This window comes from Rhinatrema bivittatum, chromosome 8, assembly GCF_901001135.1.
Source record: "Rhinatrema bivittatum chromosome 8, aRhiBiv1.1, whole genome shotgun sequence".
In the NCBI taxonomy this organism is placed as follows: Eukaryota; Metazoa; Chordata; class Amphibia; order Gymnophiona; family Rhinatrematidae; genus Rhinatrema; species Rhinatrema bivittatum.
This window is the reverse complement of record NC_042622.1, coordinates 177,259,119-177,277,021: the sequence shown is the minus strand read 5'-3', so window position 1 is coordinate 177,277,021 and position 17,903 is coordinate 177,259,119. Positions and strand designations below refer to the sequence as shown.

The 17,903-nt window shown below is 45.4% G+C and overlaps 1 protein-coding gene across 7 annotated transcripts in view; it reads left to right on the top strand.

Moving 5' to 3' along the window:
• BCAS3 (BCAS3 microtubule associated cell migration factor) overlaps positions 1–17,903 on the top strand; it is a 969,760-nt gene that overhangs the window by 383,687 nt on the left and 568,170 nt on the right. For all 7 annotated transcript variants that reach the window (XM_029612008.1, XM_029612006.1, XM_029612007.1 and 4 more), the window contains exon 15: positions 3,453–3,717. In XM_029612008.1, coding sequence (XP_029467868.1) covers positions 3,453–3,717 — 265 coding nt within the window. The remainder of the gene's footprint in view (positions 1–3,452; positions 3,718–17,903) is intronic.

Sequence of the window (17,903 nt, the reverse complement as noted above, 5' to 3'; positions counted from 1 at the left end):
CAGGTAAGGAACCTTGATAGAACACTCACACAATGGTCTCATAGAAGCCTAGGAGCTGGAATGAATAGGCCCTCGAGGAGAGAGTACCTGGTTCCAGGGAAAGCTCGGAGAGCGCAATGGTAACTCACCTATGTAGTTGGCAGTGATGACTTCCAGGCAGAAGAGAATACAGAGCAAGTCTGGGAACAAGGGCCCTCGAGTAGCGAGTACCGGTTCCAGACTGTCACCTGAAAAACAAAGGAGAGAGCGAGGCCCCCGAGGAGCAGGTACCCCTGGTAAGTCCGAGGAGGCAGAGTAGCTTGGAATCCGAAGCGAGTCCGTTCCAGTCCATTCCTTGCTAACTCGATGTGTTAGCAAATTCTAAGACCTTATATATCCGTTGCGGGTGACGTCATCTCAGGGGGACGCCCCTGAGGTTCGCGCCATTGCCGGTACTTATGTTGGGGCCGCGCCGAGCGCGTGCCCCTAGGCCTCCAGGAAACATGGCGGGTTGCAGTGTCTAGCCGGTCCGGGGACGTTGGAGGACTTCGGCAGAAGGACGCCGTGGCAGCCAGTCTTCCCATGGGCGAAGAGGGAGTCGCCAAAGAGGTAAGGAGGGCGAAGAGAGGGCGTCGGGAAACGACGGACACAGCAGTAACCCCCTTCAAAGGGCGATTTTATCTTCGGGTACCAGGCTTAGGTTTTGAAGGATGCGCAAGGTGGAACTGACGAAGCATCTCTTTGTCCAGGATATTGGTCTGAGGCTCCCAAGAGATTTCTTCGGGGCCGAAACCCTCCCATTTTAGAAGGTATTCAAAAGTCTTGCCTCTTTTACGAACATCCAGGACTTCTTCGACTTTGTATTCTAAGTCGTCTTCTGCATTGATGACAGGTAGATCTTGAGTCTTGCAAGAAAATTCGCTGAGTATGTTGTAGATGTCAGCAGCAATGGATGCTGCTGGGACGTCACTGAGATCTTCAGTGGAAGTGGCGAAGTTGGGGAACGTCCAAAGCCCACTTCAAGTTGTAACACAGTAGTGGATCTTCTAATTTGATGAGGGGACTCCTCAGGTCTTCCACTAGACGTCTGAGGATGAAGTTGCCTCCTGCCCCTGAGTCCACCAGGGCAGGAGTCTGAACCATGGCTGGTCCGTAGGTCAAAGAGACTGGGAGAGAGAGCAGAGGAGAGGTCGCGGTATGGCCTAAGAACAGTCATCCTGCAGGACTTAGGCATGTCCGTTTCCCGGACGAATGGAGCATGTAGAGACATCATGGCCGGACTGACCACAGTACATGCAAAGGCCGCGCTTCTTCCGAAATCTTCTCTCCTTGGAGGTCAAGCGTCCATTACCAAATTGCATTGGTTCATCTGTATCAGCAGCAGGGATTACGGGAACCATCCGAGGTGCACAGACAGCACTAGCCTGTTTTAACCCGGGTGACACCTTAGGCCGGAGTTCCTTCACCTTGTCCCAGAGTCGGTGATCAATCCGAGTGGCCAAGGCTATTAATTCGTCCAGAGAGTCAGGTGTTTGGCGAGCGGCCAGCTCGTCACTCAAACGGTTATCCAGGCCTCTGCAAAAGAGAGTCTTCAGACATTTGGGGTCCCAACGGAGTTCTGCCGCAAGAGTTTTGAACTCTATGGCAAATTCAGCCAATGATCTGTTGTCTTGCTTCAAATCCACTAAAGCAGAACCGGCTACAGAAGTTCGAGCAGGATCATCGAAAACAGATTTAAAGAAGTCCATAAATCCTTCTATGTCCTGCAAAATGGAGTCCTTGCATTCCCACAAGGTGGATGCCCAAGACAAGGCTCTACCATCCAAGTATGAAAGGATGTAGGTAGTCCTGGAGAGAGCTGTAGGAAATAGAGACGGCTGTAAGGCAAAATGCATGTAGCACTGGTTCAAAAAGCCCCGGGTCTTCTGGATTTCTCCGGAAAAGCGGATTGGAGCCGCCAATGGTACACCAGTGGTCTTTAAAGTTACCTCCTGTAACTAACCTTCTTGGTTGGAGGCTGTGCCTTGAACCTTCTGTGTGTGTAGCTGATGAAATGCTGAAGTAAATTTCTCCAAGGCTTCTTGCTGCTCCGTAATGCGCCGGGCCAGGCCCGGTATGGTCTGCAAGGCATTAAGCTATGCCGGATCCATGGAGTTAGCAATCTGTTGGAGTTCTGTTAGGAGATAGCAATCTGTTAGGGAGTTAGCAAACAGATAGGGATATTTGTGGGTGGATCCTTGGACTGGTGGATCCTTGGACCAGTGGCAGATGACCACGCCCCCGGGGGAAGATCCCAAGAGGGACCACAGGTCAGGCTCAGATTTTGGAGACAGACACACTAGATCTTTTATTAAACTATATAAGAAACCACCAGAGGTGGCAGTAGTGAGCTGGAGTGCCCGGCAGGGCCGTAGTCCCTCAGGTACTGGAACAGCGATCCCTGGATGGATGAGCTGTTGAGAAACTGAATATAGTGAGTAGGCAGGGTATGCAGAGTTCAGGTAAGGAACCTTGATAGAACACTCACACAATGGTCTCATAGAAGCCCAGGAGCTGGAATGAATAGGCCCTCGAGGAGCGAGTACCCGGTTCCAGGGAAAGCTCTGAGAGAGAGATTGTAGCTCACTGATGTAGTTGGCAGTGATGACTTCCAGGCAGAAGAGAATACAGAGCAAGTCTGGGAACAAGGGCCCTTGAGGAGCGAGTACCAGTTCCAGACTGTCATCTGAAAAACAAAGGAGAGAGTGAGGCCCCCGAGGAGCGGGTACCCCTGGTAAGTCCGAGGAGGCAGAGTAGCTTGGTATCCAAAGCGAGTCTGTTCCATTCCATTCCTTGCTAACTCGATTTGTTAGCAAATTCAAAGACCTTATATATCCGTCACGGGTGACGTCATCTCAGGGGGACGCCCCTGAGGTTCACGCCATCGCCGGCACTTACGTCAGGGCCGCGCGCGTGCCCCTAGGCCTCCAGGAAACATGGCGGGTTGCAGCGTCTAGCCGGTCCGGGGACACTGGAGGACTTCGGCAGAAGGACGCCGCGGCAGCCAATCTTCCCGCGGGCGAAGAGGGAGTAGCCAAAGAGGTAAGGAGGGCGGAGAGAGGGTGTCGGGAACCAATGGACACAACAGTCAGTGAGAGACTTTGACATCAAACTTCTTTTATGGGAGTGTGACAGACAGCAACTGGCTTTTATTGTACTGGACAGAGGTCCCCAAATATAGTCTCTGAGGGCCATAAACCAGTCTGATTTTCAGGATTTGCACTGTGAATATACATGAAGTATATCTGCATGCAGTGTATTCAGATATCGTGTATGTTCAATATGTAAAATCCTGAATACCCTACTGGTTTGCACCTCTCAATGACCGGTTCTGGGGACTCCTGATATAGTGTATGCAAAATAGATAAGTTGTACTGCTCTGAGTTGTTCACCATGATCTAATGTGACTTTATTGGTTCTTGTCTTGTTTACAGGTTCAAGATATCTGCTTTAGCCATGACTGCCGTTGGGTTGTGGTCAGCACCCTCCGTGGTACCTCTCACGTTTTCCCCATTAATCCTTACGGTGGGCAGCCTTGTGTGCGCACACACATGTCGCCCAGGGTCGTCAACCGCATGAGTCGCTTCCAGAAAAGTGCGGGACTGGAGGAGATTGAACAAGAATTAACATCAAAGCAAGGCGGTCGTTGCAGCCCCGTACCAGGTCTGTCTAGCAGTCCATCTGGATCCCCTCTTCATGGTAAGTATTTTTATGGGGTCATTTTTATGAGGGCAATGTGTCTTGTTTGTTTTTTTTAATCATTTATAAGCTGCACATCTTCATCCGTCTAGGACAATTTGTGATTGATTGAGGTAGAATATAAATGTTTTAAATAAATATATGAATTTGTGTTTTTTATTAAGCAATTTAAATATGTGGGCCTATATCCCAGTCTCACGTGAATGTTTATATTGTTGAAATATATTGGACATTTTGGATAGGAAGGTATCTGACAAATAGAGTTTCTTAGCGTCCAGTCAGATGAATTCAGAACCAGTGGGTTATGCACCTCTACCAGCAGATGGAGATGGAGCAAAGCTGACATCACAGTATATAAACCCCTGCAGTGACATCAGCCCGCCAGTAATCTCCGTCTCCAGCAGATAGTGGACTACATCTCCCTACTGGGAATTGCATCAAGTTTTAGAAGGAGAAAGAAAGAAGGAATTTTAATTCGCCCTGTTCTCCTGCAGTGATACCAAATGGTCCCTCCTCCACAGGGAATTCCTGAGGTGATTTGTGTGGTCTCTCAGATGAATGCCTTGGTCCAGTAGCTGGTTTTGTCAGCCGGCATGGACTTAGCTGGTAAAACAGCTGAAAGGCAGTGGGTGCAAGAAGCCGAGAGCAGGGGTGACAGCAGATGCCCTCTCCCCCCGCAGCTGGAGACCATCTCTGCACTCAGCCAGGATGAGATGAGTTCATGTAAAGCTTAAAAAAAACCAAAAAAAACAAAACAGAGAAGGAGGGTTTTATGTAGGGCTATCTCCTGTCTCTGTGCCAATCTGACATTCGTTTCCGCTCCTGAGGAATGTAGGCAGTCTCTTCGGGCTAGGCGCTGCTTTTAGGCTTTTCTCTGTGCACCGTGTGGTAAGCCTTGGTGGTGTTTTCGCATGTTTTTCCTGCGTGTTAGGATGCTCTCTTCAGTACCTTGGGTTTGTGCAAGTGCGTCCGGCTGTGCATCCGGGTTGTGCGTCCAGTTTCTGGACACTTTGTTGGACACCTGCTTGGGTGCCCAGGTGGTAGTGGTGTCTGTGTTAGGTGCACGCTTACTTGTACACACAATTTGGGCTGCATTGAGGGTGCTCAGTATTTTGGGTGCTCATCAAGCACAGGGTTGTGCACCTAAGTTTGGGACGTCTAAGTTTTGGATGCCTAAATTTTGGGCGCATATATTTTACAGCGCAAATTCAGCTGGACGCACATTTTTCAGTTGCCTGTTAAGTATACTGACAGACTGATGATGCATATAGCTAAGAAATCTAAGTGTCTTTCCCTCTTTGCTGCCTGTCATATTTGGGCATCTCAGTCTGGCTTTCCCTCTAACTTGTGCCAGCGCTGCTTAGAGGCTCAGGGAGAATTACCTTCGTCTGATTTTACTAAGCCCGGTTATTCCCAGCCTGATGAGGGCCTGGGGAAAGATATGTCAGGAGAGGCACCCGACCTTGGAATTCTCTTAACTGGTTCGTCAGCGGGAGAAGGTAGCTCAGTGGGCACAGCACAAGTGCCTTCTGGTTTTGGCATGGATCCTTCTGCCTTTTCTTGAGTGGAATTTTTTTCAAGGATTGCAATCCTTTCTTTAGGCTGTAAGCAAGTTTAGGGGTGCAGGGATCTGTCTGCTACAGGACACTTCAGCTACCCTCCCACCTTACTTGCGATCCTAAGTCAGGAAAAAGACAATATGTGTTCTCCCCAGAAATAGGAATTGTTTTTATTTTCTAAATGTTATATCATACCAAATCTGATAAATAAAAGTCTGTCTCTAACATTCTGGTTACTGAGCATCAGTTTTTCCTAAAGAAAATTCTATACGATAGGTGATTTCACACATACCATAAACCTTAGCCTGCCTAATATGTTAACACTTATGGCTAACTTACTTATCCCTGATTCCAACTTCAGGCAATACCTCTGTTCACCTCTGAAGCAAGCTCTGGCTGGAGAGCTGGAGAATGTATGCAGGGAAGGATTTGCTTCCTGGGCTTGATACTGGCAAAGCAGGCAGGCGGTCCCGGAAAGAGACTTGCTTCTGGCTCTGGTACTTGCTGGGCTGTCTGGGAATGCCCTTGCCCCTCCACGTCTCAGATTTTGTCCCACTCTCCGCACCTGAGCAGGCACCTTGCCTCTCTGGGCTCCGGGCCATACTTAGTCTTCTCCCTTCTCAATAGCACGGAGTGCTGGTCTGCTTCTGGCCCCCCTTTCACTTTCAGGGATTCTTTGGCACAGGTTTCAGGATCGCCCTCAGGATCCACTCTCTGGGTCTTCTCCCAGGATTTATGTTCAGGGTTTTGTGCCTTTCTTTTCTTCTTCTTTGCCCCCCCGTGCTATACTTACCAACTGATAAATTTGCATAATCTCATGCAAACAGGCAGATCTGATAAGGTATCCTTCAATGTAACAGGACAAAAGTACTGAGACAGTGCAATTTTAAAGTTCACCTGGGTAAAAGTCTTTCTATTGCTGTGACAGTGCTTGGGGCCTGTCAATTTCTTGGGTATTATGATTCATATTTGATGATTCAGTGGTAAACATGAGATATCTCCCTACAAGGCGCAGTCCTCAGACCTGACCAATCTTGCCAGGTCAGAGTTGCCCATTGCAGGAAAAGACAATGTAAGAGCAGACTTTCTCAGCAGGCAGAGTCTTAGACGCAAGAGAATGGGTATTATCAGACAAGGTGTTTCAGCTGATAGTGGATCACTGGAGCCTTCTGTTTCTGGACCTGCTGGCGGCTTCTCGCAATGCGAAGGGTCATCGATTCTTCAGTTGCAGGAGAGATCCGAAGTCATTGGGCATCAATGCTCTTGTGTAGGAATGGCTGGAGGACAAGTTGCTGATTGCCTTTCCCTCATGGCCCATGTTGGGCAGAATGGTTTGGAGGGTTGAGTGTCACACAGGGTTGCTTCTTTTGGTGGCACCAGATTGGTCCAGGAGACCATGTTATGTGGATCTCAGAAAGCTCCTGTTAGACTCTCCCCTCTGGTTTCCGGCTCACAGGAATTTGCTTCGAGAGGACTCGCTTGCTGAAGCGAGGATATTCTGCTGCGGTAATTGTCACCTTGCTAAGAGCAAGAAAGTTCTCCACTTCCTTAGCTTATGTGCAGGTTTGGCTAGTGTTTGAGGCTTGGTGTGAAGATCGAGGGGTGCTTCCTCATTCAGTTAAGATTCCACTCATTTTGGAATTTTTGCAGGATGGATTGAATAAAGGCTTGGCTCTTTCTTGTTTTAGGGGTCAGGTGAATGGTGGTCTCTTGTTGGCTCATCCAGATATGGCCCGTTTCTTGAAAGGAGTGAAACATCTTCGTCTCCCTTGTGGGTATCGGTGCCCTTGTGGAATCTTAATCTGGTTTTGGATTTCTAAGTAGGTCCTATGTTTCAACCATTGCGTAACCTTTCCTTGAGGTTGCTGATATTGAAAACAGTGTTTCTTGTGGCGATTTGTTCTGCATGTAGAATATCCAAGCTGCAGGCTTTGTCTTGCTGGTAACCGTTCCTTTGAGTGAGTCTAGTGATGATACAGCTGCGTACTGTTTCTTCTTTTTTGCCAAAACTGTTCTTGGATTTTCACTAGAATCAGTCCATTTTCCTGCTGTCTCTGGATAGGGAAAAAGATGCGGAAGAATATTGCCTGTTGCGACCCTTGGATGTCAAGAGACATATCATGAGGTGTCTGGAAGTTTCTAAAGCTTTCCGGAAGATGGATTGCCTGTTTGTTCTGCATGGTGGAAGTAGAGAGTGCGAACCAGCTTCATGGGCTGCAATAGCTTGCTGGATTAAGGAGGTGGTCATGGCCGTGAATGTGAGTGCCTAAAAGTTGTTACCTAGACAGGTTAGGGCTCATTCCATTAGGATTCAGGCAGTGTCATGGGCAGAAGTTAGATTGTTGTCTCCCATCAACATTTGCCGAGCTGCCAATTGGTCCTCCTTATACACCTTTCCAGGTATTATCGTCTGGATGTTCAGGCCCGGGAGAACGTGGCCTTTGCATGTGTGGTTTTGACTGGACCATGGGCAGCCTCCTGCCCTGTTCGGGAGTAGCTTGGGTTTATCCCACTGGTTCTGAATTCATCTGTCTGGACACTAAGAAATGAGAAATTACTACTTACTTGATAATTTCATTTTCTTTAGATCAGACAGATGAACTCAGCTTCCCACCCTTGGAATGACTGTGCTATGGTCCTCCTGAGTGGCTATGTTATTCAGGGGTTACTGGTACGTGTTACTCCAATCCCTAGACTAGTGTTAATACATTCTTTGTCTGAGCTCACTGTTGTCTGTTGGCTGAGTACTGAAATGGTTATCTGTTATTAATCAAGTTTTTGCTAGTCTGTCCACAGTTGGCTTTTGAAGTGAATACTGGCAGGCTGATGTCACTGCAGGAGTATATAAATGTGATATCAGCTTTGCTCTGTCTCCATTTGCTGGTAAAGGTGCATAACCCACTGGTTCTGAATTCATCTGTCTGGTCTAAAGAAAAGGAAATTATCAGGTAAGTAGTAATTTCTCAATGATGATGAATGGTGAAGTATCTCCTAGTGCTGCTAAAATGTTCCGACTGGTTTGGGAATATGGAGAATTGTTTGCACATCTTTAGATTTTGTAGCATAGAAGCCATTATGTCTAGTGTTGAAAAGAACCAGTCCAAGGACTGATCCCTGTAGATCACTCGTGAGCACCATTTATCACTACCTTTTGTCGCCTCCCACTCAAACAATTTCTAACCTAGGTGGTCACTTTTTAGGGCTCATACCAAGGATGCCCAATTTATTTATAAGTTGCCTGTGCGGTACTGAATCAAAGGCCTTGCTGAAATCTGAGTACACTACGTCTAGCGTTCTCCCCTGATCCAGCTCTCTGTTCGCCCAGTCGAAACAATTAAAAAGTCAGCAAGGGATTTGCAGTACATGTGTTGTAGCAGGGTTAAAAAGAGGCGTGGTCAGGGGAGTAAAGAAGCAGACCTACCTGACGTTTTCAAATCTATGCCCACTACTGAAATGTTTTAATGATGCATGATCTTCGAACCTTTTCCGTTGGAAAGGAAACTGTAGAACTATGAAACAAAACTCCAGGGGGGACGACTCAGAACCATCAGGAAATATTTCTTTGCAGAGAGGATGGTGAATGCCTGGAATGTCCTTCCAGAAGAGGTTGTGAGGACAAAGACAGTAAACAAATTCAAAAGAACATGGGATAAATACTGTTGATCCCTAAAGACTAGAGGTTGGAAATGAAGAAAAGTGTGCATGGGGGTAACGTGCACGGAGTGGCAGTTACTACCCTTAACAGAAGACCTAGGGATTACTACCCTTAACCAATTAGCCTGATGTTTGTAACGCATCTGCAACATTGCTCTCTGCTATGAGAAGGCAGAGGAAGAAAAGAGTAATTGGGTTCAGATGACAGCCAATGCTAGGCCCTGACTTTCACAATCTGGGATACTGATATGCAGACAGTAAGTGAAAAAGAACAAAACTTTGCACAAGAATTTCACTCAAATAAACAATGCAAACCATATATTGTCTCATACTCTAGCTTTGCTTAGAAAGACCTCATACAGAAAGGCAATTGGACTGCACCATTACATTTGGGGTCTTATGTCTTTGACAAGAGGAGTGCCAATGTATTTATAATCATTGGTCAAGAATGCAGCCTATTACTGGAAGTTCCAAATATATATTTTCTTGAAATAATTTTTTGAAAGCAAATAAAAACCTTCTCGCTATAAATTGTAGCAAAGTTTATTAAAGAGCTGAATTGCCATCTCGTGGACAACAACTGGTTCCTGTGGACTTTTAAGATTTTTTCATTTAGCTTATGTTTAAATCTATCCATCTTGACCTCTAAGGATAAAGCACAGGACTGCTTCTACGGCCAAGTACAAAAGCAAAGCATATTCAAGCAGCATTGTCTAAATTATCATGAAGGCTGCTCACAATTTTTTAATAGATTTGACAGTTGCTTGGTTAAGATTGTAAATATTGTTACCCTTAACATAAGGCTTGGGGGTAACCTGCATGGAGCAGCAGATGCTACCCTCACCAGAAACATGGGGTATCCTGCATGGAGAGGCAGTAACTACCCTTAACAGATGGCATGGGGTGACCTGCATGGAATGTCAGTTACTATCCTTGACAGAAGGCATGGAGGTAACCTGCATGGAGCGGCAGTTACTGTCCTTGACAGAAGGCATGGAGGCAACCTGCATGGAGCGGCAGTTACTATCCTTAACAGAAGACATGGTGGCAACCTGCATGGAGCGGCAGTTACTGTCCTTGACAGAAGGCATGGAGGCAACCTGCATGGAGCGGCAGTTACTATCTTTGACAGAAGGCATGGAGGCAACCTGCATGGAGTGGCAGTTACTGTCCTTGACAGAAGGCATGGAGGCAACCTGCATTGAGCGGCAGTTACTATCCTTGACAGAAGGCATGGAGGCATGGAGCGGCAGTTACTGTCCTTGACAGAAGGCATGGAGCGGCAGTTACTATCCTTAACAGAAGGCATGGAGGCAACCTGCATGGAGCGGCAGTTACGATCCTTGACAGAAGGCATGGAGGCAACCTGCATGGAGCGGCAGTTACTATCCTTGACAGAAGGCATGGAGGCAACCTGCATGGAGCGGCAGTTACTATCCTTGACAGAAGGCATGGAGGCAACCTGCATTGAGCGGCAGTTACTATCCTTGACAGAAGGCATGGAGGCAACCTGCATGGAGCGGCAGTTACTATCCTTGACAGAAGGCATGGAGGCAACCTGCATGGAGCGGCAGTTACTATCCTTGACAGAAGGCATGGAGGCAACCTGCATGGAGCGGCAGTTACTATCCTTGACAGAAGGCATGGAGGCAACCTGCATGGAGCGGCAGTTACTATCCTTGACAGAAGGCATGGAGGCAACCTGCATGGAGTGGCAGTTACTGTCCTTGACAGAAGGCATGGAGGCAACCTGCATTGAGCGGCAGTTACTATCCTTGACAGAAGGCATGGAAGCAACCTGCATGGAGCGGCAGTTACTATCCTTGACAGAAGGCATGGAGGCAACCTGCATGGAGTGGCAGTTACTGTCCTTGACAGAAGGCATGGAGGCAACCTGTATTGAGCGGCAGTTACTATCCTTGACAGAAGGCATGGAGGCAACCTGCATTGAGCGGCAGTTACTGTCCTTGACAGAAGGCATGGAGGCATGGAGCGGCAGTTACTGTCCTTGACAGAAGGCATGGAGGCAACCTGCATGGAGCGGCAGTTACTGTCCTTGACAGAAGGCATGGAGGCAACCTGCATGGAGTGGCAGTTACTGTCCTTGACAGAAGGCATGGAGGCAACCTGCATGGAGTGGCAGTTACTGTCCTTGACAGAAGGCATGGAGGCAACCTGCATGGAGCGGCAGTTACTGTCCTTGACAGAAGGCATGGAGGCAACCTGCATGGAGCGGCAGTTACTATCCTTGACAGAAGGCATGGAGGCAACCTGCATTGAGCGGCAGTTACTATCCTTGACAGAAGGCATGGAGGCAACCTGCATTGAGCGGCAGTTACTATCCTTGACAGAAGGCATGGAGGCAACCTGCATGGAGTGGCAGTTACTGTCCTTGACAGAAGGCATGGAGGCAACCTGCATTGAGCGGCAGTTACTATCCTTGACAGAAGGCATGTGGGTAACCTGCATGGAGCGGCAGTTACTTCCATAAGAAACTTTCTGGGTGGATTGCATGTACTATTTGGTCATTTTCTACTGTAATTTCTATGTTACTATGTTACTTTCTTCCCTCTTGGCCACCTACACAAACAACATCTCCAAAGTACATTGATGCTTTTAGCGCTTTTTGTTTGCACTTGTTAAAAATTTGCAATGTACCTGGGCTAGAAATGCTCACATACAGTGCAAATACTGCAAGCACGTCATAAATGTCCCCTGAATGCACAGTATCCCTTTATATATATCAAGTAAAGAAATCAGGTAAGGTAGTTTGTGGATGGGCAGATAGGAGCAAATGTCTATAGAAAGTGTTTTCTGCCCGAGGTTTTTACCACATTGCGTGCACTTGCAACTCTTATTTCCATAAGAAAATCAGGACTATGAGTCCTGGCTGCTATCTAACCATTGCTTTAAAATAAATAAAGTTGTTTGGCTACCGTGTTAGTCCACTTGAATACACAGAAATAAAGGTTAACAAATAAAAACAAACAAAAAAAAAAAAGAATATATTAAAGTGATACCTTTTTATTGAACGAACAATCCATTTCTTGACTGGCTTTCGAGAGCGAATATGCTCTTCTTCAGGTCACAATTCAAATGAGCAAAAGATGACACTATCAAAAACTATAAAGGAGTGTGGTTGCAAAAACTGAATCGTAAAAGGCATTGCAGTGTAAAGGGGAAGGGGTGAGGGGGATTGATGGGTGATCCGAAGGTGACAGGCAGTATAATTCTATGGTTCATAAAGTGATAGGAAACTTACATCTTTACTGAGTCCTTTTTTTCAGTACCAAAGTGTCTGATCAATTTGATTTCAGAAGTCTTGCATGCCTGGGTTGTTTTAAACTTTCCTTGGATTATCCTGATCATAAGGTCATTAGGGCAGTGGCTGGTTCCAAAAAGTGCTCCCTGGAGGAGGTGTTGGCCTGATCTTCCCTTTGCCGTTTGATCTTGTGCTTGGTGTGAATTGAGTCTTGCCTGTAATGTCTGGCCTGTCTTACCAGCGTAGCATGCTGCTTCACATTTTCTGCACTGAAGAATGTACAGTACATCAGAGGGGAAGCATAGGCAGGCTCCCTCTGTGTGATGAATGTTATGCCCATGTGGGTGATTATGGAGCCCTGGGATATGTGTGCTGGCATAGTTTGCAGTGTAGTACACTGCAAGGGTATGTGCCATTTACTTCTTTCCGAGTTTCTATTAGAAGCTTGCTTTTCACTAATTTTTGCTTCAAATTAGGTGGTTGCCTGATGACCAGTCAAAGTGATGCAGGGAATATTTCTTTCAATGCTTTATCCTCCAGGAGTAGTGGCTGTAGGTCTTTTGTTTTTCTAGTTCTGGGTTGTATGCAGTTACAAGGGACTCTTCCTCTAAGGTTTTCCTTTATTTGTATTGCAGTCGATTTGTCCTGGGTATTTTCTTCTTGGAATTGATTTTGGAGTTGTAGACTTTTTTGTTTGAAGGATTCAGGTCAGGTTTTGAGGTGTTTGTCCCTGTCTTTTGGATCAGAGCATATACAGTCATTCCGTGTAGCTTTATTATCTGTAATGGACTTTCTTTGTATGTGAAGGGCGGAAGCTGGAACTGGGATGGTAACTGCATCTGTCAGTGGGTTTCTTGTATACAGATGTTTGCAGATTGTCATTGTTGATACAAATTGCAGAATCCTAAACATTAACTCTTTATGGGGAGTAGTCCATTTTGAATCTGATTAAAGGATGGCATGTATTAAAAGAATTGTTTGAGAGTCTCTTTCCCTCCATCCAAATCATAAACATATCAATGTACCAGTAATCTTTGAAGGGTCTACTCTGATGTTTATTGAAAAATGTCTCTTCCAGTTGTGCCATAAAAAGGTTGCTATATTGTGCTGCCATCCTGGTGCCTATGATTTGTAGGTAGATGTCATAATTAAAGCTCAAGTAGTTGTGTGTCGGGATGAATTTGATTAATTTAGTAATAGTTTCCAGTATGTATTGTTGATCTAGAATGAACGTCTTTAGAAATTAAATCACATGCGCTATGTCGTCTGCATGGGGAAGGTTGCTGTATAGTGATTTTACATCCATTCAGATGAATACAGTAAAGCGCGGTCAGCTGAGTGCACTGTTTATCACACGGTTGGATGCGCGGTTTGGACGCTCGTCCACAACCCCTTATACTGTAAGGCAGTGGTTCTCAACCCTATCCTGGGGGACCCCCCCTAGCCAGTCGGGTTTTCAGGATATCCACAATGAATATGCATGAGAGAAAATTTGCATACACTGCCTCCATAACATGCAAATTTTCTCTCATGCATATTCGTTGTGGATATCCTGAAAACCCGACTGGCTGGGGGGGTCCCCAGGACAGGGTTGAGAACCACTGCTGTAAGGGTTTTAAAGCATCCAAAATGGGCATCCAACCCCCCCACCCCCCGAAACTAATAGTGCTCATCACATGCAAATGCATGTTGATGAGGCTATCAGCTATTCGCCCCAAATACAAAAATAAATGTGCGGCCGATCCACAGATTTGTACGCTCAGAAATTAACGCCAGCCCAGAGCAGGCGTAAATTTCTGAGTGGCCCAAAAAAAGGGTACAAAAAAGCAGAAAATACTGCTTTTCTGTACATCCTCTGACTTAATATCATGGAGATATTAAGTCAGAAGAACCAAAAGGTTTAAAAAAATTAAAAAAAAAAAAAAGTGCCTGCAGTCAAGTTAGGGAAAGGGAGGCTTATTTAACGAGCATCCATTTTGCTAACCTGTGGCTGTGCACAGGTTAGGAACATGGACCCTCGTAAAACTGAGTGTCTGTTTTCCTAACCTGTTGACAACTACCTCTCCTGGGCTGCCAAGGAGGCATTAGGGGCACGCAATTGTCCCTAGCACCTCCTTTTAGCGCGTCCCCTCATTTAAATATTGTATCGCGCGCGCAGGAGAGGTGGCTGGGCGCACGTTAGGAAAGTGGGTGCTCAACACACGGAGCACCCATTTTCTGCACAAGTTTACTTATCTGCCGGATTGTCACTAGTATCCGTGCTCGTTAACTTGTTTAGAAAGCTTCTGGTGTCTTCTAGGAAGCTGTTTGTGTTGTGCACCAAGGGTTTGGATGTAAGAGGCCGATCCATGTTTCTTGTCTTCATTTTCCTGTAGCACAGCATTTGCTATTTTGATTCTTTTGACAGCATGTCTGTCGCCAAAATAACTGTCCACTTCTTTTGCAACTGTAAACAATGCAGTTAAAGTTTATTCTGGGCAAAGGCTGACAAATGTTTACTCATCTGAGGTAAACTTCTTTTATCAGGCTGCAGTCCTCCACATTAATGATATGTTCTGGCTTATAGTGGAGAGAAGTAAAGGAAACGTAACTAGCAGTTGATAGAGAGATGCTTCCTCTGGGCCTTCCTGGGTTGCAGAGCTTTTGTTTGGCTTAGCTGCGTCATTGTTTGTAGGGTGGTCAGCGGGCTGCTGCTGCTGATATCCAAGGTAAATTTTAGACTTTTTTGTAGACTTACTGTCAAAGTACCATTGATCTGACTTTCTTGCATATCTTTCAAAGACTCAGGGTAAAAGCATTTACAGAACAGATCTTTAGAAACAAGCATGCATATTCCAGAAAGTAAGGCTTTGTTTATTTATTGGAGAATCATGCCTACATTTTGAAAAGCCGGTGCCTTAATTAGACATCTGAAATTGAAAGAGAGCCATGTAAAGGGAACATTTTAACATTCAAAATGTCAGCCAGTAGGGACCTCTTGGTTCACCCAGTCTGCCCACTTGTGCCTTCTCAATGTGATGCCACAGATCCTCCTCAATCTATGTTCTTCTGTCTCTAAACCCGAGTTGAAGGGCTAAAGTCAGATGCCTAGAGGTGTGACCTTACATTGGACATGCTGAACTTTTTTTTTTTAATTATGTTAGAGGCTAATTGGGTATAGATGTATCTAACTGGGCTCCCCTTGTAGTGAGTCCAGTGTGATATTCAGATGGGTTTCTGTCTGTCTAATATTGATTCAAAAGCTGTGCTGTTTCCGAGTGCATAATTCTACATACAGAAAAGGCTACTTAGGTGCACAACTGGCTAGGCCTACAATTGTGTAGCTTATTGCTTAATGCCTAGCCTCTTCTTGCTCTCTTAAATGTCCCATGAATAAAATGCACACCATTGGTAGTTTTGAAACAGATTTTAAATGATAATAAAGAATATTTTAATACTAGAGAGGAAAGAGCGTTTTTTTTCAATAGTAACATGCCTCCCAGGTTGCATGTTACCTGTTGCTGGCAAATAGAGTTCCTTGGCAAACCTCCAAACATTCAGCTGCTCTCATCAAAACAGTATATGCCAGGAAATGCCCTTCCCTGTCAGTCGCGGTATCAATACTTTTATTAGGAAGGTCAAAAAATTAAAATTACCTATCTCCAAGCCTGCATGTATGCTGTTCAGGTTGTTATCCACCTCTGTATTGTGTTGCTCTCCTGCAAGTGGGTATTCAAAAAAATATTCACCTGTGGAATTGCAAGGCAGCACAATACATAGAAAAGACTGGATGTATTTATTAATTTTTTTTAGTAGCAGCTATTTAAATGTTGTTTTCCTCTCTGCTTTTGGGGGGGGGGGGGGGGATTGGATTCAGATGACAGCCAACACTGGGCCCTGACTTTTACGGTCTGGGGTACTGATACTCAGATATTAGGGAAAAAGTGCCGGACTGCAAAGCAGTCCAAAAAGCAAAGACCATACAAGCAGCAGCATTGTATGAATTATCAGGAAGGCTGCCCACCCTATAACAATGTTGCTAGGAGTAATTTTATTGTGGGTTTAACAGTTGATTGTTAATATTACTACCCTTAATATAAGGCTTGGGGGTAATTGTACAGAGCAGCAGTTACTACCCTTAACAGAAGGCATGTGGGTAACCTGCACAGAGCGGCGGTTATTACCCTTAACAGAAGGCATGGGGGTAACCTGCATGGAGTGGCAGTTATTACCCTTAACAGAAGGCATGGGGGTAACCTGCATGGAGTGGCAGTTATTACCCTTAACAGAAGGCATGGGGGTAACCTGCACGGAGTGGCAGTTATTACCCTTAACAGAAGGCATGGGGGTAACCTGCATGGAGTGGCAGTTATTACCCTTAACAGAAGGCATGGGGGTAACCTGCACGGAGCGGCAGTTATTACCCTTAACAGAAGGCATGGGGGTAACCTGCACAGAGCGGCGGTTATTACCCTTAACAGAAGGCATGGGGGTAACCTGCACAGAGCGGCGGTTATTACCCTTAACAGAAGGCATGGGGGTAACCTGCACAGAGCGGCGGTTATTACCCTTAACAGAAGGCATGGGGGTAACCTGCACAGAGCGGCGGTTATTACCCTTAACAGAAGGCATGGGGGTAACCTGCATGGAGTGGCAGTTACTACCCTTAAAGGTAACCTGCATGGAGGAACAGTTAATACCTTAAGCAAATTGCTAGGCAAACTGGATGGACCATTTGGTCTTTTTCTGCCGTCATTACTATGTTACTATGAATCAGTGCAGCCCTCTCTTACTAAAGATATTTTTTTGACATTTTGTGCCCTGGGCAGAAGTCCTAAAGGCTTTATCCATGCCAGCTTTCTGTGATCATTCTCTTAATGAGAAAATGGCATGAAGAGTGGGGCTTCAACAATTTTCTGTGCATCTTGTGATAACAGAAATAGCTTGACCTTGGCAATAACTATTTCATTTCTAAACAAGAATTTAGAATTAATATTTAACACTGAAGTTCATTAAAACATATTTCCAGTCAACTGTGCCCTTTAGGAATGCCTGGTGCTGCTGAGAGGAAGCGTACACCTTTGGGAGCCGAGAAGAAAGTTTTTTCATTTAGTTAAAAATGCATTGACTCCAGGTTTTCCTTCCCCATTCCATCTGACCCCTCAGCAGGGACTGAATTTTACGGCTTGCCTTCTGTTGTTTGTTAGGAAAACAGGAGAAATATTAGAGATGTATTCAGTTTTTACACATTATATTAAATAATGCTACTTCTACAACCTTTCTACACAATTGTTGCATCCAGATTAACTATGCGCCTTACCACTTCAACTTATTCCCTTTCAATTAACAGCTGCAGTTTAAACTGTTGCAACCTGCCTTCATGGTATGGAAATATTACCTCCCCCTACCCACATGCCTTATATCCTCCTCATTGTTATACTAGTTCTATGTACCTGCCTCAATTATGTTCTCGTTACTGTTGCACTAGTTCAATGCAAATTTCATATGATGCTGTTAAAATTGTTCTGTGTAAACCGATATGATATGCAAATGAATGATGGTATAAAAAAACCCAACCTTTAAAATAAATAAATAAATGACCTAAAAGTTTTAGATGTCAGGAAAATCTGTTTAGCGTTGCAGTGTAGCCCCTTAAATACAAATCTGTTGATGGCATTGGTCCATGAAAATAATCTATTTTCTGTGAGCATACATATGATTGAGAAGGTGCA